Raw genomic sequence first — 24198 nt, forward strand, 5'->3', positions numbered from 1 at the left:
AGCGAACGAACTACAATTTGGAGACCTCATACCCGCATGAAATGTTTAGACTATTATTGGACATTTTGCAAATCTGCAATGACTTTGTACTAACTTAAACATATACATGTTAAAGGTTTATAGCATTTTCGTATGTAATATGCTAATATGTTCCTTATTTGCATGTTTGATATCTCCTTATTTTGCAACTACCATTAATTACCAGTGTAACACTCGTATCTAAATGATGACAGAAAAGCACTCATGAAAACATTGAATAATCTCTCATTAATCATACAAATCATGTTCTTACTTGGATAACTATTTGTATCCAATAATTGTACTAAAAAAATCATAACTATCCTGCTAAAAGACTTTTAACAAAAACATCTTCTCAACGCTGTACCAATTTGTCCTAACGCCAACGTATCTAGACCATAGCCTGTCCACGGGAAAAAAAGATACATTGAAAACTATGCAACTCGCCAACTGTAGTCCTTTTTTTCCATAATTAGCACATTTCATTGTGTACATCTCTGTCTAGGTTACCAACTAGTAGTACCGACAAGAAATGTACCCGTGTAACTTCTCGTCCATTTTTGCAGAGGCAACAACAACCGTACGTCCATGGTGGTGGGTTTGGACTACTGATTCGACAACCACAGGTAGGAACTGTTTTCCCATGTCTATTATGGTCGTCTTGTAAATAAAACGGAAAGAACACATGTGCGAGTTCTCTTTTTAACATTTTGTCCTATTGATTCAACAACCACAGGTAGGAGCTTGTAAATTTACATTTGTGTCATCTTCTTCTGAACAAAGCGGAGGGAACCTGTACATTTGTAACTTTTCGTTATAATGAAAATGATTTATTACTAATAATGTTTTGTCCGTTGTTGCAGAGGCAGAAACCACAACACCATGGTGGTGGTGGACAACAGATTCAACAACAACAGGTAGGAACTACAAACTTCTGTACTCATTGTCTTCTACGAGGGGGGAACTGAACATTTGTGACTTCTCGTTAAAACGTTTTGTCCATTCTTACAGAGGCAACAACCGCAACTCCATGATGGTGGCTCAGTTACGCAATAGCACGTATAGAAGGGCTAGTTGTTTAAAGTGACCGATCCATTGAACCATCCATCCATGCACCCAAAGACCCGCTTCTGGCAAGTTCTGCTGTCTCTTAGCTGGTGCTACGCAAAAATACGAGGGACGTTCAATAAGTAATAACTCTGACTCATTTCCCATAGCAGGAGATTAATGAAACTTGGCACAGTTATTAGTCTTTCTCTTCATAAGAACCACCCAGAGTTATGCATTTCTCGCATTGTTTGATGCAGCTCTGGACACCGTTTTTGTAGGACACCCCAGGTTGGTCCTCCAACAGATGCCTCATCAATGGCAGAAGAGGAACGACCAGGTCTGGGAACTATTTCCACAGACTTCCGGCCGTGTTTGAATTCAGGATGCCAGCGTTTTACAAGGTCATATGATGGGGCATCATCACCATAAGTTTCTTTCATTTCATCAAAAGTCTCCTTTGGTGTGCATCCTTTCAAATACAAAAACCGGATCACTGCGCGACAATCAAATGGCTCCATTTCACACCTGGTCCATTTCACACCTGACTCAGTTCAAACACCAGTAAATCAGACACCACAATTAGTTCAGAGCTCTTTTTTGCAACATAAACTATAGAGATATGAATCATTACACATGCAAAATTTCTTATAGATCAGACAACTGGAAGTGGGTCAGAGTTATTACTTATTGAACGCCCCTCGTAGAAAGAGTGCGGATATAACGTTATTTGTGAATTCTCGACATTTTGTTGATTTTTGCAAGTGCATCAACCACACGGCCATGGTGAACTTCTGATTCAATGACCACACGTATGAGCTTGTGACTTTACATTTGTATCATCGTCTTCTTCTGAACAAGTCAGAAGGAACCTGTGTGACTTTCGGTAAAATTAGAATGGTTTGTAATGATGCTTTGTCCATTCATGCAGGTGCAGAGACCACAACAACATGGTGGTGGTGGACAACAGATTCAACAACTACAGGTAATGAACTTCAAACTTCTGTACTTCTTGTCTCTTGCGCGGGGGAAACTGTACATGTGTGACTTATAATCATTATAATGTTTTGTCCGTTCTTGCAATGGCAGAAACCACAACACCATGGTGGTGGTGGACAACAGATTCAACAACAACAGGTAGGAACTAAGTATTAGCTTCTATACTTCTTGTCTTCTGCGCAAAGGGGGAAACTGTACTGTGTAACTTCTCGTTATAATGTTTTGTCCATTCTTGCAGAGGCAACAACAGCAACACCATGGTGGACTACCGATTTAACAACCACAGATAGGAACTGAGAACACACTTGTATCATTCTTGTCTTCTGATCAAAACGGGAAAGAACCTGCATGCATGTGTGAGTTCTCTCTATAATATTTTTTTCCATTCTTGCAGAGGCAGCAACCACATCTTGGTGGGGGTGGGGATGGACAACTGAATCAACAACGACAGGTAAGAGCGATAACACATCTTTCTGTACTCCTTGCCTTCTGACCAAATGGGGAGGGGGGTACATGTGTAACTTCTCAATATGATGTTTTGTCCATTTGTATAGGTGCAGAAACCACAACAACAATGTGGGCAACTGATTTCACAACCACAGGTAAGACCGAAAACACATTTCTATACTCCTTGGGGAGGGGGTGTACATGTGTAGCTTCTTGTTATGATATTTTGTCCATTTGTACAGAATGATGCAGAAACTAAGAACAGATAACGAACTTGGTCTTCTGAGCTAAACGGGAAATAACCTGTACATACATATGTGACTTTTTGTTTTAATGTTTTGTCCATTCTTGCAGAGGCAACAACCACACCGTGGTGGTGGTGGGGATGGACTACTGAATCAGCAACCACAGGTAAGACCGATAATACATCTTTGTGTACTCGTTGCCTTCTGACCAAATGGGGAGGGGGGTACATGTGTAACTTCTCGTTATGATATTTTTGTCCATTTGTACAGGTGCAGAAACCACAACAACAATGTGGACAACTGATTTCACAACCACAGGTAAGACCGAAAACACATTTCTATACTCCTTGCCTTCTGACCAAATGGGGAGGGGGTGTACATGTGTAGCTTCTTGTTATGATATTTGTCCATTTGTACAGAATGATGCAGAAACTAAGAACAGATAACGAACTTGGTCTTCTGAGCTAAACGGGAAATAACCTGTACATACATATGTGAGTTTTTGTTTTAATGTTTTGTCCATTCTTGCAGAGGCAACAACCACACCGTGGTGGTGGTGGGGTTGGACTACTGAATCAACAACGACAGGTAGGTACTTTTGAAGGTTTTGTGAATTCACATTTGTATTACTATTGTCTTCTGAACAAAGTGAATTCTCGTTATAATGTTGTTGTTTTCATGCTTGCAGAGGCATCAACCACACGTCCATGGTGGTGGGTTTGGACTACTGAATCAACAACCACAGGTGGGTAGTTGTGACTTTTTCACATTTGTATCAACAGTCTGTCTTCTGAACAAAGTGAATTCTCGTTATAATGTTTTTTCATTCTTGCAGAGGCATCAACCACACGTCCATGGTGGTGGGGTTGGACTACTGAATCAACAACCACAGGTAGGTACTGACTTGATACACATTTGTATCATCGTCGTCTTCTGAATTGAAAAACCGTAAGTGTGACTTGTCGTTCTAATATTGTGTCCATTATTTCAGAGGGAACAACTGCAACTCCATGGTGGTGGGGTTGGACTACTGAATCAACAACCACAGGTAGGAACTGAGAACACATTTTGATTACAGTCGTCTGTATAAAACGGAAAGAGCCTTTAACGTTACATGTGTGACTTGTCGTTATAATATTTTGTCCATTCTTGCAGAGGCAACAACCACACGTCCATGGTGGTGGGTTTGGACTACTGATTCAACAACCACAGGTAGGAACTTGTAACTTCATATTTGCTTTATCGCTATCTTCTTAACTAAAACCTGCGTAACTTCAGAAAATTCAGGTACAGAGAATCAGGTCCGTTGAAGGACTTTTATTTGATTCCCTGTAAAGAATTCAGTTTCACAATGTACACATAATGTTGTTATACCAAACCAAACCAAACCAGGGCCCTGTCAACTTATATGTATATCATGCTCCAGTTGCAGAAACTACAACTTCCTCCCTGACCACAGATGCACCAAACGCAGGTGAGTATAGACTACACCCGGTTATCTGTATTTACTATATATCTCAATAACGTATGGGAATATTATTCTGAACTGGATATTTTTCATAAATGTCAACAGATAATGGTTTACAAATTAATACAGAAACTGAACCAAAATTTGTAACTTCCACGACCACAAACCTTCGCTTTTCGAGTACCGTGTTTCTAATTGAATGTTTTTTTTCCATTTGAATAAAATATATCTATCATCAGCTTTTTGCTTTTGGTCAGACGTGGACAATGTGACACTGCACTCAAGTTAGTAACTTATTTTAACACTGCCACACACAAAGTACAGACAGAAGGTAAGGGTAGTCTTTTACCTCCACGATCGAAGTCAGGTACCCATTTTTACACCCGGGTTAAGTGATGAAGGTCGCGTAAAGTACCTTTCCCAAGGGCACAACGTCGGGGGCACGGTGAGTATTGAACTCGGAACCTCTAGATTCCGAGCCCAACACTCTACCAGTTACGGGACACACGACGAAGAAACATTGGGAAAATTAATCTGTTTCACTCCCATAGCTGTGGCATGGAGTGAAATACATTTATTTACAGCCAGGGCTTACTCAGCAACTATTGGAATGTGCTCAACTGATACAGCTGTTTTCTGTGTTGAAAGGTTTCTCATGAGTAAAATGCTTGAAAGACACAGAATTACTAATTAGTGTGCCGACATCCCAGCAACCAAAGCTGTGGACGAAACTAACAACAAGTGTGTTAACCTTCTAACAAAGGTCTACACAACAGTCTGTCACTTTTATAGTGGACAATTAAGATAAAACACAATTGGCAAGACAAATGGTCGAATGGTTCCCGGGGATTTGTTTGGATTGCCCTTTTATTCAACAACATTAGACCATAAGAAGTCCTGTTTTACCGAGAGAAAGCACTTGGTAGCATGGTAGCATAATTCGCATTTTTTTAGTAGTAAATTAAATTGATGTTCAAGTAACATTTTGAATGACAAAATAATGCTTATTAACGTCTTGATGACCATCCCTTTTTGTAATGCTTGTAAACAAGCTATTTAGACTGAAAAAGAAAAGATTCCTTTGCTAAAAGTTACCCTGAATTAATACCGGAATGGACGAGTCCCGTACTTCAAATGTCAGATACTGTGTCAGGCAACCAATCAAAGGGCCTTTGCCTGCACCAGCCGGACGTGTTCGTCTCACAGTGGCAAAGATGCAGCGATGTTTCCTTTTCCGCCTGTCGGTGGCCATGCTCGGAATCCAGCTGGCTCGTGGATGTATCCAACCCGCTGGGTACGTACCCTGGAGCATCTATGATCGTGTCCAGGCCGCTGACATGGTAGTGTGGGGTCGTGTGTTGGCCAAACATGGGCTCAATATACCTCCTTCAACTTCTTACACGGCTGAGGTGTCGTACGGCTGCCATATCCACGGGGATACCAAAGCTCTTACGGGTGGGTTCATGGTGACCAAGATGGGGTATGAGAACCCACAACAGTGCGTTCCTCACAGCGTCGACGTCGGCTCATACTACTTCTTCTTCCTCACGTACGGCGAGGAGGAGGTGCTGATTCCACAAGACATCAACATGCAGTCAGCGGTCATTCCAGACACCCCAGAGAACAGACTTGAGTTTTCTGACTGCTGTGGATTCACCTTGTCTGTCTGCCGACCAGCTGCAGAGTCTCTGACAACCAGCCAACCGATGACCGTCCCTCAGATAACCAGCCAACCACAAACCGTTTCTCGGACAACCAGTCATCCACAGACCACCCCTGGAGGAGCAACTATTAATATGACTTCCATGCACCAGACAGACAATATGATGACGACAACGGATATCACGGTTGGTGGCGCTGAACATCTCGGTTAGTTCACCATCGCGGTTCTTCTCTGGCTGCGGTACATCTGGCGGTCTGAGACAGCAATATACAGTCCATCTTTCACCAGAAAGACCACATTGGCAGGCAAATACTAGAACATTTAGCTCGCTCTCCTCCCCATGCAAAAAATGGGCCATTCGATATCAACCTTTTGCAGAAATGGACCATTCCAAATTGCAAATAGCCCCCAAATGAATTATTTTATTGGATGTTAATAAATAGATAAGTAGATTGGTTTGAGTACAGGAGCCCTGTGTATACGCTTCTATTCTAGAAATGACAAAAATACTCAAGGAAGTTCAAAACATCACGATTTTCAAGTAATGTAGGTCATGTGAATGAAGTCCTGTATGCACCCCAAAGCGAACTTCGGGACATTTGGTTTCGATAGAGGATGTACATTTTTGGTCTGAAAATTGATCTGATGAGATCTAATGAAAGGAGATAGCAGAAGAAACACCAAGTAAAACCTGTAGTATGACATTATATCACAATATATTTCGCTCCCATATCTGTGATTGGAATGAAAAATAATGAATAGCCAGATAACGTCTATTAGCAGACAATGCAAAGTTGTGCATGTATCTGACAGTGTGTTTTATGACTATGTAACTCCGTCATAATTCCCATTCCAGTCCAGGGTGACTTGTCCTGTAACTCGACCACCATGTGGGTCACCTTCAGCCGGGATGACCTGGTCCGCCATGATGTTACCAGCATGCACCTGCGCCACCCATCATGCACTGCAGATGTCAATGGCACTCATGTGACCTTCATCTCGGCTCTTGACGACTGTGGGACAACAGTGGCGGTGAGCGACTCCAAACGTGTTCATCATCATCGGTCACTGTGTTCTGCACCTACAGTCTTTGAAAAGTCCTAAAGCTGCATTCAGTCTTTCTTCACCTTTCTCGTGCGTTGCATTCTGCAAACTTTCTTAGCCCCTGGAGTTTCTTTACTGTTGTAGGAGGGGCTCTGCCTCTGTGCCTTAGGTATTTGTTTCAGCAAGCCGAGTAGATTGATACAATGTCTTCCCTTGTGTGTCTTGTATCTGTTGGAACCTAGTATTAAGAATTCAAGGGCTTTTGTGCAGGTGTGTTTTGTGGCATCCTAAGGATGTGTCCAAACATAGACCGCCTTAAATTGCTCGACATTTGCGGGGAGAGGTGTAGAGTTGCAGGTTTTGTATAGTATAGTATAGAGTGTCGTTAGTTACCATACTGTTTGACCATTGAAGACCTGTGATCGCACGCAGATGTTTCAGACTCATGATCATAGTATTTTCAGGAAAACGACACAACCAACCGGATCATCTACACCAATGACGTTTTTGCGCCCTTGCTGCGCACTTCCACGGATGGAGATGACGTCATCAATAGGGACGAAGAGGACCGTTGGACATTCAACTGTCACTATGTCCGCGGTGATTCCGTAGGTGTCGGCCCCCTGTTTCCGGTACCATCTTCAAAGTAGGTGCCCCTTGAGCCTGTGTATAACTAAACAAAATGGCTTCTTTCTCGTAGGGGTGTCAAACAGTTCAACCAGAAGCTCAAATAATTATCTAAACAAATAAGTGATTCATGCATTTATTTATACCACCAGAGCTACATAAACAAATATTGTATCTATATGGCAATAAATGGCATATACAAAAGACTGTCGTCGCAGCCCCCTCAGCTTTTTTTAAACACGCTTTTTAATGGCAACGTTTATTCCCCATGAATGGCCGCGACATCCTCAAGTGTTGGACTTATTTTCAAGCCACCACCAAAACAAAACAGCATTAAAAATCAAATTGTAAAGAGCTTTTGAATGTACAAAGGTTTTCAAGTTCATTGAGACTGATAGGGTGATGCTGAGAAATCATAAAAGCGATTAAAATGTGCCACAAATGTTTTGATACAGTGTATTATCCTTTTTTTTGCCGCGGACGGAAAGGAAAATCACACTTTCCATGAATAAAAGTATGATGTAGAACATAGAAAAGGTCCGCAGTTTGAAATTCAAGTTGATACACTGGTAAACATGTTTTTTAATGCCCCCCTCCCACAGTGTGGTGATTCTTCACGGTGACGGCTCCTTCACCTTCAGTATGAAGCTGTACCGGTCGGACCGCTTCTCTCAGCCGTACGCACAGGCGGACTTCCCTGTGGAGGTAAGAGCAGCAATGTTACAGTAGGATTTACCATACAATAAGAAAATCAGGTTTAACGTTTAAAAATGTTAGTGAACAGTATGTCAGCAGCCATCTAAAACTCCATTCACGCGTCATTCGTACACGATACTACGCATTCAAACTTTCCTGTAACTGTACACGTTAAAATGTATCGCAGACGAAGTCAGTGACAATCTTGCCTAATTTTCTAGCTGCTTAAATTCTTTCCTGTGCCCAGGTGACAGTGAAGGAAGACATATACTTCGGCATCTCGGTGGAAGCCGCTGTCTCCGGCCTGGTGCTGTTCGTGGAGAACTGCAAAGCGACGCCGTCCCCTACCCCTAGCAGCTCGACACAGTACTACATCTTACAGGACGGGTAGGATTTTATCCTCTTGTACTTGTATTGCATTTGGCAGCCGTCACTGAGAAGCGTCGCCGCCCGAGGGTAGCAGGTCATTAGATAAGATACGCAATACACCCTATTCCAGTTACGGAGGCCATTTTGGATTTTCCGGGGTCATTGCACCCAAACGAGGCTGTCTTTAATTAAAAGCATGTATTATATACGGTAGGTCATCTTCAGTGGTATTATTTTTGCCCCTCTAACTTGAATAGTTTGGACATTTAAAACTCGATTTCGGTCAAATTTTTCACAGTTCTTAGTGGGTGAGTTGAAAACATTGAGCATCAGTAAATCTCTACTTTTCATCGGTTAAACCACACAAACTCACAATAGAAAAACTTGCATTGATTTTGTTTTCCAACACTCCAGATGCCATCAGGACGGGACTCTTCAGGAGTTCGCAAACACCTCGTCTACTTCTGCACATTACGGGATCTCAGCATTCAAGTTCACCAACGAGTCACTGGTAAATCTTCCATTTCCTCAGAGGTTTAAGCTTCTAACCAGTGTTAATGCTAATGAGTTGATGACTTTGACATGTACAATGTGACTATGTTAACGTTGACTGCCACCGAAGTGATACACTGTACATGTAAATTCAAACTGTCTATAGTAAATGCTCAGGGGACTTACATGGTCACAGAAAATAGGTGAATAATATAAATGATAATATTCCTATTACCAAGTACATTGTTGCTATTACTAAGACAATGCTGGAGTCAATGAAAAAAAAATCCACGGGAATGTCAAAAAGGTACAATGTACAATTATCATGCGGAGGCGGTCACTAGTATACATTTAAAACTGCACTAGTGACCACTTGTGCATCTTGGTCGTTTTTTTTCTACAGATAGATCAATGGCGATGCATATGTATTAAATACCACTACATGTGTACGTACGTTAATAATTTTGTTACGAATTTCACCCAGCCATTCGTGTACCTGCACTGTGACGTCATGGTGTGTCTGGGGAACAATCCCGGGTCCAGATGTGACCAGGGCTGCGTCAGCTCGCGCAGGAGCAGACGGGCTGCTGACGACGGCGTTGAGGAACGCGCCACCCTCGTCCAGGGTCCCGTCATCCTTGTTCCTGAGGAGATTTCGGACGGTAAGAAATTACTGAATATCTCATCAATACGTTTTCCACCTTCCCTGCCCTGTACTAAGTGTTCCAGACTTTTCCGTACTGCCCTAGGCTTGAGTAGCCACATGAGACACCGTCATCCACAAGCAGCAACGGAGGCTTGGTCTGATGACATGCACTTTAATGCTCGAGCGAATGCCGATGGACACTACATTAACACTCTCTTCAGTGCCCTTGTCCATGGATTGTTTGTCTTGGTTCCTGGGTGGAGGGGGGGGGGCTTCAGTCATTTGTGCTTCTCCATTGAAGATGATGATGATAGTGATTATGTTCGTCAATCATAGACGCTGATTTCTGTACTTCAACATATCTCTCCCAGTATGCACTGAAAGCTGTCACCTGCACGCTACCTGCAGCCCCTCCACACGCAAATGTGTGTGCCGACCGGGCTGGGTTGGAGACGGTGTCCACTGCCAGGGTAAGTACTGACTGGAATCGTTTAGGTGATGATAGCTAGTGACCCTGATTTGTGTTGGGGCTAAACTAGTATACACCTTTCTCACGCGGCGGTCAGGATAGATCTAAAACGAGTTCAATGTGGCAAACAAAAGGCTGTCCATCATAATTAGCAGTTCGACCAATGGTAGCCTGCCAATTAGGAAATCGACCAATAAGTGAATGGCTGCAAATTCGTTAAAAATTTACATTATCATGTTTTTATTTTGCATCTCTTAATGGACTGTGGGGTCAGTCTACACTACTTTAAATTGCCACATCTTTCGGTGCATAACACTTCTTGTAATATTTATTATTCTATCTTATATCATGAAAATTTGTGTGGTTTGGGGGAAAACTAAATGGGACCTGATTTTAGAAATAGGTTTTGTCTGTTTGCCTCATTGACCTCTTCTTCGATCTATCATGGCCGCCGCGTGAGAAAGGTGTATAGACTACGGAGAAGCAGCTGCTGGCATGTGCAGCGACAGGAGTCATATAGGTCAGGCATAGACAGGTAATATGTCAAAGGTGAAGGTCCCTGACATGTAAATTGTTCTCGTCTCGACCATTGTCTGAATTTGTTCAGACGTGCCTCATTGGCCAATACCTTTGGCATGTAACGCACAATTCCAGCACATGCGTACACGTACATGGGCTTATTGCATGAACCCTAAGAGTTAGGGTTGTTTTGTAATGTATGTAATTATCTCAAATTCCACTTGTAAAGTTTAAATCCTCGTGACCTATCGGAAAGTATTGATAGAGTATCACATAATACATCCTATACTTTTGCATAACAATATTCGGAGCCTTAAATGTAGGCAATATATAAGACGTCTCAGATAGAATCCACTGTCTTTCGTGAGTGACTAGGACTGTATTTTCATCACATGCATGTTAAAATCGTCCTCGACGTATATAGGATATAGAGTATGTTTTCGAATCTTAGAAACTTAGATGACAATACATTGATATAATGTACAAGCCTTCATGTACTTATGTATTGTTAAGAAATATGTACAAGTAGTAAGCAGTCTTCACCCCTTCAGATTTTGATGAGTGCACGATCGTGTCCTGTGGTGCCCGTCAGCGTTGCGTGAACACACCGGGAAGTTACGTATGCGAGTGTGTTCCCGGCTTCATGGATGTGGGCGGGGTCTGCCAAGGTAAGGTGGATGACCCGAATCCTGGCAGATACGTACTGGGACTTTTCAGTATTTTTGGCGGATGCAGGTGGATCCGACATCGGACATGGTTATTCACCATCCGCAAAATAATGAAAAATCCGTCCGTATTTGCCAGAATCCGATGCCATTTCGTGCAGTGATGTGACTTGAATAATTTATAAAGTGAACGTGTCAGTGAGTTACTTTCTCAGACACACTCAATATAGTTACACAGGATGATGACTGGTCATAACCAGAATCCATGCCAAAGTTTTAAATATCCTCTGATGAGTTTGTTAACAATGCCACAGAAACATTCGGCCCATAACGACGCAAAGTCAGCGCATTGTCGGATGAAATCTGTATCTTAGCACGGTGCTAGTTCTGGGAATTTGAACGAATAAAAGGTTACATAGGATTAGCATTAGATGGTCTTGATCACTATGACAATATTGTTTCCAGCCGCCCATGCGTACCGTTCCACATGCCGCCTATTCGCCAGGAGCTTTTCGGAGGCACTGGACGATCCGAAGAGCCAGGAGTATATGGATCTGGTTGAAGAGGTCGTCAGCACGGTAATTTTGATAATGCTGTCTTCGTATATGGTAGAGGCCTCCTCTCTCAGGGATAGCTTCAAATGGATAACGATTTACGTAAACAGTCCGTACCGAATGGTCTATGTGAGAAAGTCGTTGGCTGGCTGGTCAATTGGTTGGTTGTATGGTTGGTTGTTTGGTTTGCTTGTTTGTTTGGTTAGTTGGTTGGTATGGTTAGTTCCAGGTTGGTATGGTTGGTTGGTATGGTTGGTTGGTAAATCGCTGTCATTATTATCCCCATCAGCTGGGATCTCTGTACCAACAGACAAGTCTGGCAGGAGACTTTCTCGGCGTCAAGGTCATCGACTTCCGACAGGGCAGCGTCATCGTGGATCACGTGATTAACATCCGGGCCTCTGCAGCCTTCTCTCCCGCGATGACGTCAGAGGAGTTCAAGGTCCAGGTGAAGAAATCAAACGGAACAGCCTTGCTTATCGACACGGAGGGCATCGCAATCACGGGTGAAATATGATATTTTTCATAAATATATTTCCAGGCTCTGCATCCATAAAGAAGTCAAGAAACCCAGCAAGCCTGGTAAGTAAGTGACTTCTTGGTCAGGATGCCAACATGTTTTTAAAAAAAGTTAGATTAAAAGCAATACAGTTGATTCTAAAAGCATCAGCCACTTCAAATAGGACAGCATACCAGAAATATCAAATATTGATCTCGTTTGCATCAAGTCATATTTTTTATATCTAATTTTAAGGAAAGTCAAAAATACAGTGGTAAAGTGGTCACCGCGAAAACCGCGAACATAAAACCACCGCGAATATTTCTACATGTACAGTGTTCTCATTCACATTCTCAGATTATGATGAGTGCTCTGATCCGGAGAAGACCGACTGCTCCCCGCACGCCGCCTGTCTCAACACGGAGGGCTCCTTCTCCTGCAGCTGCATCATGGGATACCAGGACAAGTCCCCGGATGAGGCCTCACGGCCAGGGAGGGTCTGTGAACTGGAAGGTAGTCTTAGCAATGTCCTGAATAGGCCAACCTCACATTACCAAACAGTGGCCTGGCCGAGTTAGGGCACCGAGTGTACGTGTAAGGAGCCCCGGTAGAAATAGAATGGTATCCAGGCTACGGCCGGGCAGCTTTCGGGAACGAAAAGTATGATATAAAAGACACAAAACTGCACGGTCAAAAGAGTTGTCATTATTTGTGTATATTTATATTTCAGCCATACATAGTATGGTGAAATATATGGTATTCGTAATGTTTCTTCTTTCTTTCTTTCTCCTGTCAAATCTTCAAAGTGATTCATCTCCGCCGTTCCTGGACCGAATGACCTGGAATTTGGCACAGGGGTAGAATGGGCCAATACCTTGATGTTTTTTTCTCAGTTTTTTCATATCTGCCTCTAAAATGATTTTATTGAGATTTTTTGGTCAATTTTAGACCAAAACTGTATATTTTGGCCCCTGTACCCTGGTATTACAACCAAATGAGCTGAAATTTGACAGAGATGTGCCTTGATAATGCCCCCATATAAATTCGATAACACTTTTGGTGTACACTACAACAAAATGCTTATTTTTGCGATTTTTTGACCAATTTTTGACCAAAAAGGGACACTTTTGGCCCCTGTACCCTGGTATTACAACCAAATGAGCTGAAATTTGACAGAGATGTGCCTTGATAATGCCCCCATATAAATTCAATAACACTTTTGGTGTACAGTACAACAAAATGCTTATTTTTGCGATTTTTTGACCAATTTTTGGCCAAAAAAGGACACTTTTGGCTCCTGTACCTTGGTATTGCAACCGAATGAGCTGAAATTTGACACAGATGTGCCTTGATAATCCCTTCATATAAATTCAATAACACTTTTGGTGTACAGTGCAACAAAATGCTTATTTTTGCGATTTTTGGCCAATTTTTGACCAAAAAAGGACACTTTTGGCTCCTGTACCCTGGTATTACAGTTAAATGACCTGAAATTTGGTATAGATAGGCATTAGATACTTGGTAACAAGATTCAAGTAAAATTTTTGACATAAACAACTTTAAAATGATTAATTTTGGCACTTTTCTGAGGGGAAATTTGTTTTCTTTTGGCCTCCTGACGTGACCTTCCGTGACCCCGCACAGAGCCACACCTGTGCGCGTCAGCCGGAGAGTTAATTGAATCAAAGACCTAGCCAATCAGCGAAGAGGAGGCCAAAGGCTAATTAATATTCATAAGCGGGGCCTCATGATCCCGTATATAGCAGTGTTCCCGCCAGGGGGAGCGAAGCCCGCCTAAGGCTCTCGCATTTTAGACTATTCAGAAGGCTTTATATTGTATCAGTTCTTAGGGGCATATCTATGATAATCGCAGCAGTCACTTAACTTCTCTTCAGGAGTTTAGCGTAACACTATTTCAGGTCAAACCGTCAAAGGCAACTAAAAACAAACTTTAACATTACTGAGTTCAACAGTACTTATAACTTGTTATCCGAAGTTGAAACGCTAGCGATGGTATTTTCGCTGCGCTGTTAGCTCCGTGCGACTGTTGTTGACGGTCTTATAACGGTATATTTTGCACCCCTGTACCCTGGTATGAGTAACACTTGGTATAGATAGGCATAAGATAGTTGGTAAAATGATCCAAGTAAAATTTTTGGCATAAAGTACTGTAAAAGGCTTAATTACAGCACTTTTTTTTAGGGGAAATTGGTTTTCTTTCGTTCTCCATGCCATGACCTTTCGGACGTTCACCCCACAGAGCCGACATCTGCACCTACGTCTAGCCGGCAGGAAGAGTTAATTCAATTAATAGTTCAGCCAATCAGCGAAGAGGAAAGCGAAGGCTAATTAATATTCATAAGCGGGACCACACAATACGTTAACTTGAAGACTCAGGCCGTACAGACTTCTCGCCAGGATTTTTTCAAAGCGTCGGACAGGGGTCCGGGGGCCGCCGAATGTCCCTGGCGGGGTCCAGGGGCAGGGCCACTGTGGGGGGGACCCAGGTGGGCGAAGCCCCCCCGGAAGCTCTTGCATTTTAGACTATTGAGAAGGCTTCTTTTATCAGTTTTTTAGGGCCATATCTACGATAATCGTAGCAGTCACTTACTTCTCTTCAGCAGTTTGACTTTAAAATATTTCGGGTCAAAGCTTCAAAGACAACTAAAACCTCATAAACAACAAACTTTACTTAGCTCAACAGTATACAAAAATATTGTACGGGTTGCCATCCTTAGTTGAAGCGCTTATTTATAGCGCTAGTATCTTCGCTGCGCCGTTAGCCGCCGTGCGACTTTTGTTGACGGTCTGATATCCCTACGTCGCCGCCTCGCTGATATTCCCACGGACATGTTTCAAGAAAAATACCCAGCAAAAAACGCTGTTCTGCGTCAAATTCTATTCTATAAAACATGTGGGACTCAGTGTTACAGTCTAAATATTTTGCAGAAGCACCGCTGTAGGAAAGAAGGTCCAAGCAATGTAAAGCATCACGTAGCATGATGTTCGCTGTCAACTGGCACACAGCACATGACTGTTTGAAACTCTAAGTCTAATCAACAGCCGTGTTTGATTGATAGCCGGCGGTCCTTTGATGAAGTCGGCGAAAGGTGCGTTAGTTAGAAAATCTGCGTTTAGTTTTGATACGTAATTATAAGTTAGACAGTGGCGAGAATGATTATTTTCTCATCAATATTTCTCTTCAGAATTATTTGAACTTAATTGTACATCTAAACAATTGGCTTACCTGTGCAATGTTTATATGATTAATGATCAGTGTACTGAAATCATGTGTAACGTATGGCTCCTAGTCAATAGATCAGCATTTTCTCTATAGTGACCACCTGTCTATAGTGGCCACATTTCCTAGTGCTGTTGTTGTTTGACATAAACTTTGAACATTTAAATTGTAAGTAACTTTAAACTGCCAGAGTTTCAGCCCAATAAAACACTCTCAGCGCCAGGGTATGAACAGACTGACCAGACAGACGAAAATAAATCCTCGAACAAGGTTCAATCGTATCTTCCGGGTCTGGCAGGAAGTTGTTAAACTAAAATAAGAATAGGCTCGATGGCTGATTGCATACAAAGTAAAACAGTTTAACAGTTTTACAGCTTGAAGAAAACAAACGCTCCTACAGTACCTGCACCTGCTTGATAATTATTAAATCGTATGCCCTACTTGAATAAAAAAAGTTCACTGCAATAATTAATGTGCCCACATCACAAGGAGCTTATACTTTTTTAAACTTACACCTAGTTATCGTACTGAAAATTGTTAATGACATTACATGAAGTCATTCAACAATTTTCAGTCATGATGAAAATTTTCTGAATGGAAGGTGTGATTATTGTCATTTTCTGAAAAATAGAAGCAAGCTCTGTTTTTACCTGGAATCAATTCACAATACCAGTCCACTGTGGGGGATAATGTACTGTTAAGAGGATGTTCCGTTTTTGCGCAGGGGTGATTTGGAACAGTCCAATGTTGCGTGGGAAGGGGTATGGCTGAAATATGCTGTATTTGCTCTTAAGCAAATGTCGGCCTTTCTAGTTTTACGTATACATTTCAATACAAACAAACCGGCCTGGTACTGGTTTGGAAAGGTGACGTTAGCAGTATTATAGCTGATGTTATTTTTTTACGCAACCAAACGTGGACTTCAGTCATTTCATTTGTAGATTCATACCTGAATACCCTTTGGTTGTTTTCTGTAGCAGGTGCCTCAGACAGCTGGATCATCCCGGCAGCGGCAGGTGCTTCAGCTGTAGCAGCTATCGTCCTGATCGCCATTGCAACCGTCACGTGTCTGTACCGTACTAAGCGCGAGAAGCGGTTCAAGGATGTGGAAGGTTAGAAGTGAAAACTTCTTGGATTTTTACATCTAACGTAATGTAGTCTTACTACGCTTACGTATACAGTTTAACATCTATGTCTTCATAACAGTTATGTCAATGATAACTTTACCATATTTTAAAAGAAATTGGGAACACAAACATTACATTTCTAAAAGTGTATACCGTTGCCGAAAATAATTTCATCAGGTTGGTAGATCATAGGATATAGGAAGAAGCTCTGATGGGAAGATGTCTGACAGGCATCGAAACGTCAGCTAAGGTGAGATTAGCTCCTGTATACCGTTAAACTTTCAACGCGTTTGTTACTACCAAATAGTGTTTGGTTACATTTTCGCGTTTCTACGGTTTCAGGGCACAACAATCTTGCTTTTGTGGGCGTCACCAACCAGCCAACGGAGACTGTCAGCAGCGCCCCCTGTCGGGATTGTGACAGCAGCCTCTAGATTCCAAAGACGTTATATGAGAGATTCTGAAGATTTTTGTTACCTCCGTTAAAATGGAGGTCATGTTTTCATTTGGCTTGTCTTGGTGTGTGTGTGTGTGTGTGTGTGTGTGTGTGTGTGTGTGTGTGTGTGTGTGTGTGTGTACGTGTGTTTGTGCATGTTATTTTCTCGTTGTCCCTGATCTAAGGCGGAAAATAATGTAACTGGACTTGCAGGATGGGAAAATTGGTTTGGCCCGGCTCCAAAGTTGGTGCCTCAGGCTTAGCCCGTCTCCAAAGTGCTGGAGGAAAGCAGGGAATGCACCTTTGTTAAAAAAAGAAGTAGCGAGAAATTTACAATAATGAATGAAGCACAAAATCAACAAAATTATTAATGGAATATTCAATGTCTTCTTGGAGGGGCCGATTTCGTTAAGATTTTAGATGAGCTTGAAGACTCGTCATGATTTCTTATTTTGATATGTAGATTAGTAGTCAAGTTGTAATTTAGATGGTCAGTGGTGATTATGCAAATCAAGACTGATTTGCATCATCGTTGAGTACAATTTAAATCCGCTGCGTTCCATGATAGTCCTTTCAAACATGTGGCATGTGTAGCCAACGAAGGATGGAAATTGCTATATGATGCTAAATGACAGGAATTTTATACTTTGGCCTTTGGAAGTTAATCAAAGATGAATATCATGAACCGTAGATTATGTCACGGTTGAAGTCAGTGCCTCTTTTGCATAATTGATGGGGTAATCCTACCATAGCATTTTTTGTTAAGGTAACAATTCAATACTAGGACAACTTGTGTCATTTGGCTGGACAAGGGCATCAACTGAAATGATGTCTGCAAGTGAAGTGTGTACATTTTGAGCATAAATAACGTTATGTGAAACTTTGTAGTTCGCCTGTGATAAAGGTTGATATCATTTGGCAAACGTATGAAATCATGACAATCGGTGAGAATAACATGTTTTAGCTTGTTTTAATCGCACTGGATATCACCTGAAAGATGATGGAATTCTAAGATTGATTTTGTATTTCTATTTAGAATATTGTAGTTGACCTTACGAAATTTGCTGTACTTTTTGTTGTGTCAATAAAGCTTTGAAAATTCTTTCTTCTCACGTTGCATTTGTGTCAACATATAGTCAAACAGCAAATGTGGATAAAGTTCGTCGGCAAATGCACACGCTTGTGCAATGTGATATGACGGAAATTCTGTTCTAACGAATTGTGCTAACAAACACTAAAAACACTAAAAGCCAATGTATAAATATTCGACTTGATACAACTGCGCACCAGGCTACAAGATATATACATACAGGAGTGGTTTAGTTCTATTGAAAGCAATTCAAAACTGTCTTTTCTTAGCTAATGAAAAGAATGTTATGAACAAGAAATGTACCTTTATAATATAGATAACTTTGAGATTCGCAAAGCAGTAACTCAGTTAAGAATTAGTAGCCACAAGTTGAATGTTGAAACAGGCAGATACTACAATGTAGCCCCTGACCAAAGGTTCTGTCCATTCTGCCCAAATCATATTGAAGATGAATTTCATTTTATAATGGAATGTTCTAGATACGCTAGTCTACGCAAGGAATTATTCACGTTTCTCGAAACAAGTACAACATATTTCAAAAGACTCGATGCTACAGACAGATTTGCACATTTATTTAGATGTCAGAACTCCCATAATGCAAAAATAGGCAAATACACCAAGGACTGCTTTGCTATTAGAAAGAATACTGAAGCTAATGATTAGCCTACTTCGCAGACTGTCGAAGTTTGAACTCAACTGCTACACAAACAGGCTGCGGCGTTGTACAAATAAATCATTCTGGTTCTGATTCTCACGTTTGTCCCTTTCCGTGTTCAGGCAGTTATCATTGCCAATATTGCCTATTCGCCGTTGAGCTGAAATGGGTAGATGGCTTGTCGTGGAGAGTATGGACTATCGAAACAGACAGCTGTTATCTCAGTCCGCATATTTACTTCAATCATTGTTCCCGTCATACCTGGTGCCTAGGTCTGTTTCTGACAAATCAATGATTCCAAGTGTAGAGGAGTGGGAGAGACATTTCTATCAGAGCTTGACCATGTGAATTCATAGTATGATACCTAGATCAGATACGCTCCCAGGCGATGGGGGAACCTTAGTTACCGTACCCTCCTTTTTTTTTCTATCCTCATGTGTTTGTCATTCGGTCCGACTCCACAGCAAACATTGCCTAGCTCTAACATTCAACGATGAAGCATAAAAACCTACTTGAAGTCTGCATTAGTTCTTACGTAAATAGCAACACATACCACGCTTTTTCGCATTGTATCACGGGCGTTTGTAGCTAGCGTCTTCTCTTAACATTGTACAGTGTAGTCTTCAAATGACATGTCCTGTATCAGTTGCTTTATAGCTAGTTGTCTACAGTGTACACAAACATGCGTCACATTTTGACCCGTTATGAAATATCTTTCATGTCCGAGAGGATGTCTGCCCGGCCAAGATACTGACCGTGGGTCGTGTACTGACTCCAAGGGTCGGCCAACTCCCCTAGCCTATTAACTTGGCCAATTTCTAGTTTGTCCAGCCAAGGCTTATAATTCCGTAAGAAAAAACTATGCCGGCATAGGTACTGCTGAAAACTCTTTAAGTCATACATTTCATCCAGCCTGGATACAGGCATGCCTTCTGTATCTGAATCTGTATCCATATGTCGGCGTAACACACCAGCTTCACAGGCACACGGCTCGGCAGCAGCTGGTTACTAGTATACCACACTGAACGACCAGTCTCATCTAACCTTTGCACATCTATTTTCAAGTGTTCTTTCCAAACTATCCACAGAAGATGCGCCCCTACTGTATGTGCTTGGCGATAAAAAATTCAACTCTATGGTATAAAAATATGGCAGCGCTTCTCGGGCATTCTTCTGTTTTTTTTTTTTTTTTTCTCCTCGGACCGCCTTCTCTCCACTTTACGACAACTGGATTATTATAATGTCCCAGACACCGACAGTAGATAGCTACTAGCTCATGACATACAGCAGGTACTGGGTTTAACGCTTGAATGTGACTCGTCACCCACATGGCTTCCCATTCATCTGCTGATTGATCAATGAAATATGTTTTGCGTATAAAGTGTATCCGAGTAAAGTGATGTTGGTGTCAAGAAAGTTCTTGGCGTTACTTGCCACAGTTTTTCAGTGCTAGCTGACGCACATTCTTCATAGTTTTACAACATCACATGCAATGAAAGCAGACGCAAAAACAAAATAGTGCAATTTGGTGAAATTTCACCACATTCGAAGGCGTGCCTCTATTGTCTCTCACCGGACGTTTGTATCATCAAGAAACCTCCTTCGTATAATGTATCTGTCTCGTGACATGATCTGGTACTTCCCACTTGTGGCTATGCCTTGCTTGCTCGTTCTCAACTTCCTGTGATGATTGTGAGCGCTCTTTTGTTGCTGTTAGTCATGAAAATGACGTCTAAAATAATATATACAACCACACCTGGAGGCATGATGAGATCTTCACATCACGGAGACTGACTAGTGTTACCTTCGTGTTTCTGACATATTATAACAAGTGTGCATTTTGGAAAACTCACCTCACTCTGACCGTACTCAGTAGTCGGCACGAATCAGCGAGAGGCGAGGGAGGTCAAATAGGGGTAGGAAGACGTCAAATTGACTTGAACCAAATTGGTTTCAAGGGTTTGTTCCAATGTGTGCGTAACTTCAAGTTTAATGTCTGTCATAGTTGGTCAGACCTTCTTGACCAACTTCCTTGTTTTCTGTCTCTGTGTCAAATTTCCAGTTATCTGAGCTACAGCTACAACTGCAGCTTCGGCTTTTTGTCCATCTCACTTGCGATCTTTCTATCAACATTCGTCTGTACTTCCAGCTTGCGGGAACCCGATTCGCCCGGCCCAAGCTCACGTACAATTTCTCACAAAAATAACAAATAATATTCTCTGCACTTCCAGCTTGCGGGAATCCATTCACCCGGTCCAAGCTCATGTGCAATTTTCCACAAAAATAAAAATGTTCTCTGCATTTCCAGCTTGCGGGAATCCATTCACCCGGTCCAAGCTCATGTGCAATTTTCCACAAAAATAAAAATGTTCTCTGCATTTCCAGCTTGCGGGAATCCATTCACCCGGTCCAAGCTCATGTGCAATTTTCCACAAAAATAAAAATGTTCTCTGCATTTCCAGCTTGCGGGAATCCATTCACCCGGTCCAAGCTCATGTGCAATTTCTCACAAAATAACAATATTCTCTGAATTTCCAGCTTCACCCGGCCCAAGCTCATGTGCAATTTTCCACAAAAATAAAAAATGTTCTCTGCCTTTTCAGCTTGCGGGAACCAAAATTGCCCGGCCCAAGCTCACGTGCTATTTAATGTGTCTCCGATCGTTTTGCACAATCCTTAGACAATCTGTCAATCTGAAGTTTGACAGTCTCATCCAATTATGTCCGTCGCATTCTCGCTAGGAAGAAACACCCCGCCAAAATCTGTGACCTCAATTACCTAACCAAGTTTCACCGTTTACGTGTGGGCACTTTGTGAATACTCTCCAAGCAGAAGTGGTTTAGAGACTTAGAGAGTACCCTTTATTCTATCGTTGTCAACTGCACCACCATCCACTGTACTTCGAGTTCTCTCTGACAGAACTTAAGTATAAATCTGCAAAAATTGTGGCCAATCTGAAACTTGATTGTTGTCCTGCCTGCCCCAGATGGGACAGCAGCCTGGCTCCGGGTGGAGCTATGCATAAATTACAATGGCAAAAAACAATCCGGCGTGGTATCAAATTCTTGCATAATTTCGTAAATACTAGAAAACGGCTTGCATTGGTACATGAGGCAGGGAAAACAAAAACATGAACAAAACGGAATATAATGTTGACTATGACTCGACATAATCGTTTGAAATTTGCCACAAACTGGGAAAATTTTTTTTACTGCAACTTTGACAAACATTTCCAATTTTTTCCGCTCTTGGCTGACTGAAGTGTCACTGATCTAAAGTTATGATAAGTTCGATGCCCTGTCAACAACTGGGAAACGATACAGTACCTCGCAAAAGAGACAAACGGTAAAATCTTCCAGGCAAAAGGACTTAGCTTCTTGAATGTCCTACTGGCGAGACGTATGGGGCGCGGCGGCCGGGCCGGGTCTTCTGCAGCTGGGGCGGACAGAAATCCCATTCTGATTCTGACCTGGAGAACCGTGGGTTTTGGGACGGATAATCCTCCTCAGGTTTGGTTGGTGATCTTCTCAGATTTGTCCGGTGATCCTCTCGTAGTAGAAGCGCGTTCCTCGGAGTTTTCCTAGAGTTAAAATTTCTTGTCAACCCGGTTTTCTGAGGTGGCATCCGCGCGTAAACGGCCGGAGCAATTACGGCGTGGCTGTCCGATACGGCGCGCGACACAGAGTGACGTGTGGGGGTAGGGTGTGGCTTAATCCTCACAGAGTGCCACGTGACTTGGGATAGTCTTGAAGGAAACCAGATCAATTCTTGGACTGTCGAAGGTTTTGGGTGTCGCAATGTTTCGTGTTCGAAGTCATGGCCATCAAAGTGCGTAATTTTTTGGAAACTGTGTAATCATTACCTTGCCCATCTGCGATCTCCGATTCAGTCTCATAGTAGCCTGGATGTCAGACCCCCCCCCCCTCCACACACACAGACACAGACACAGACACAGACACACACACACACACACACACACACACACACACACACACACCTACACACACACACACACACATACACACACACACTCACACACACACAATGTCAATGATATCTATCGTGTCTAATTATCACGGGGGGGGGGGGGGGTCTACTGTAGAATTTCCTTTAATGGGTGTATGTTGGCCGTAGTGCTGAGGAGTTGGCCTGTGTAGGCCCTGGAAACAGTCTGGCATCCAGACTAGTCCTATACTCAAAAGCGGGAAGCAAACGGCTGAATGCAGTCTTCCTTCGTTGGGTATTTCTCTAGTATGTGTATGTTAAATCTTCAAATAAAAGCTTATCAAACACGGTCTACAAAGCTCGGTAGGAGCACCCGCACGCTGTTTCCATGGTTACCCTCGGTATCCACACAACCGTTATTTACTAGTACTGCTTGCAGCGCTGTCCTAGTTTCCAGTCTAATGATACACAGAAAGCGGACACACGCTAAGTTGAGATGCAGACAAGCATAATGAATGGTGTGTTTCCAATGGTGCAAATTCAGGTAAAGTAGATGTTAGGGTGGAGAATCTGTAAATTTTCTGAGGCGACACGTTTTGAATGGTTGTTGTTCCTTGGCCGGCTAAAGGGCTAGAAAAGACAGGCAGTCACAAAACACTTTTCCAACCGGACATCTGCTTGTAGGTTGTTATTTTTTCCTCCCCTACGCGCCACGTGTGCCACTCCTCACGCCGCTGGAGATCTCGGCGCTCCGCCTCTGTCATGTTCATTCGGCATTCCCAGTCAAAATGTAGGTCAAACAAGCGTTCGCAGAACTCAACCTTCGTGAAATGGGTGAGGGTGTGGTGGTTTGAGGGTGTTTTTTTTATAGACATCTCAGGAGTTAGCCTAACAGTATATGATACGTCCGATTGGCAAAATTATCCGGAATTCTACAGGATTTTTTCCGAGCCTATGTAGTTGCTTTGGAGTGGAATAATTTGGTTCACAGATTGTCATGGTATTTGGAATGCAGATAGTTTTTGTCATGGACTGTGAGCGAGCGAATGAGTGAGATAGCTCTGGAGATGCCTTACATAATCAAATTTTATCATACAAATTAGGGGCTAATTTGCATAGGTAATGAGGACAGTTTATAAGCCTACTTCATTTCATATTAGCAGATACTCAAACATAAGACACATGTAACTAACAAAGAGAGAAATACTAGGCTAACTGAGTAGTGTACTAGTATGTC

The 24198-nt window shown here is 42.3% G+C and overlaps 2 protein-coding genes and 1 long non-coding RNA gene across 3 annotated transcripts; all 3 read left to right on the forward strand.

Annotated features, from left to right (window-relative positions):
• The first annotated feature begins 737 nt into the window (after positions 1–737).
• On the forward strand, positions 738–1058 carry LOC118413594. Its single transcript, XR_004830876.1, has 3 exons — positions 738–754; positions 882–935; positions 1030–1058. It is a non-coding gene; the product is annotated as an uncharacterized LOC118413594 (long non-coding RNA).
• Positions 1059–2147: 1089 nt separating this feature from the next.
• On the forward strand, positions 2148–4883 carry LOC118426909 (integumentary mucin C.1-like). Its single transcript, XM_035836554.1, has 9 exons — positions 2148–2202; positions 2459–2515; positions 3027–3074; positions 3288–3344; positions 3445–3501; positions 3748–3804; positions 3912–3968; positions 4183–4230; positions 4873–4883. The coding sequence occupies exons 1-9, from the start codon at positions 2148–2150 to the stop codon at positions 4881–4883; spliced, it is 447 nt and encodes a 148-aa protein (XP_035692447.1).
• Positions 4884–5455: 572 nt separating this feature from the next.
• On the forward strand, positions 5456–17951 carry LOC118404837. Its single transcript, XM_035804568.1, has 14 exons — positions 5456–6093; positions 6744–6919; positions 7396–7577; positions 8161–8263; positions 8502–8641; positions 9038–9134; positions 9600–9777; positions 10133–10231; positions 11301–11417; positions 11880–11992; positions 12258–12474; positions 12825–12980; positions 16686–16820; positions 17178–17951. Exons 1-14 carry the CDS (start codon positions 5475–5477, stop codon positions 17267–17269), a joined length of 2424 nt encoding a protein of 807 aa, XP_035660461.1. The 5' UTR covers positions 5456–5474; the 3' UTR covers positions 17270–17951.
• Positions 17952–24198: the final 6247 nt, after the last annotated feature.

This window comes from Branchiostoma floridae, chromosome 1, assembly GCF_000003815.2.
Source record: "Branchiostoma floridae strain S238N-H82 chromosome 1, Bfl_VNyyK, whole genome shotgun sequence".
Classification (NCBI taxonomy): domain Eukaryota; kingdom Metazoa; phylum Chordata; class Leptocardii; order Amphioxiformes; family Branchiostomatidae; genus Branchiostoma; species Branchiostoma floridae.

What these genes read in the sequence shown, in the direction of transcription:
- LOC118426909 (XM_035836554.1), top strand. Translation starts at nt 2,148, where the DNA reads ATGGCAGAAACCACAACACCATGGTGGTGGTGGACAACAGATTCAACA. An exon ending in AACTGAATCAACAACGACAG is followed by an intron (nt 2,516 to 3,026) that starts GTAAGAGCGATA and finishes CCATTTGTACAG; the next exon opens with GTGCAGAAACCACAACAACA. An exon ending in TACTGAATCAACAACCACAG is followed by an intron (nt 3,805 to 3,911) that starts GTAGGAACTGAG and finishes CCATTCTTGCAG; the next exon opens with AGGCAACAACCACACGTCCA.
- LOC118404837 (XM_035804568.1), top strand. Translation starts at nt 5,475, where the DNA reads ATGCTCGGAATCCAGCTGGCTCGTGGATGTATCCAACCCGCTGGGTAC. An exon ending in TGGTGGCGCTGAACATCTCG is followed by an intron (nt 6,094 to 6,743) that starts GTTAGTTCACCA and finishes TTCCCATTCCAG; the next exon opens with TCCAGGGTGACTTGTCCTGT. An exon ending in TCCTGAGGAGATTTCGGACG is followed by an intron (nt 9,778 to 10,132) that starts GTAAGAAATTAC and finishes TATCTCTCCCAG; the next exon opens with TATGCACTGAAAGCTGTCAC.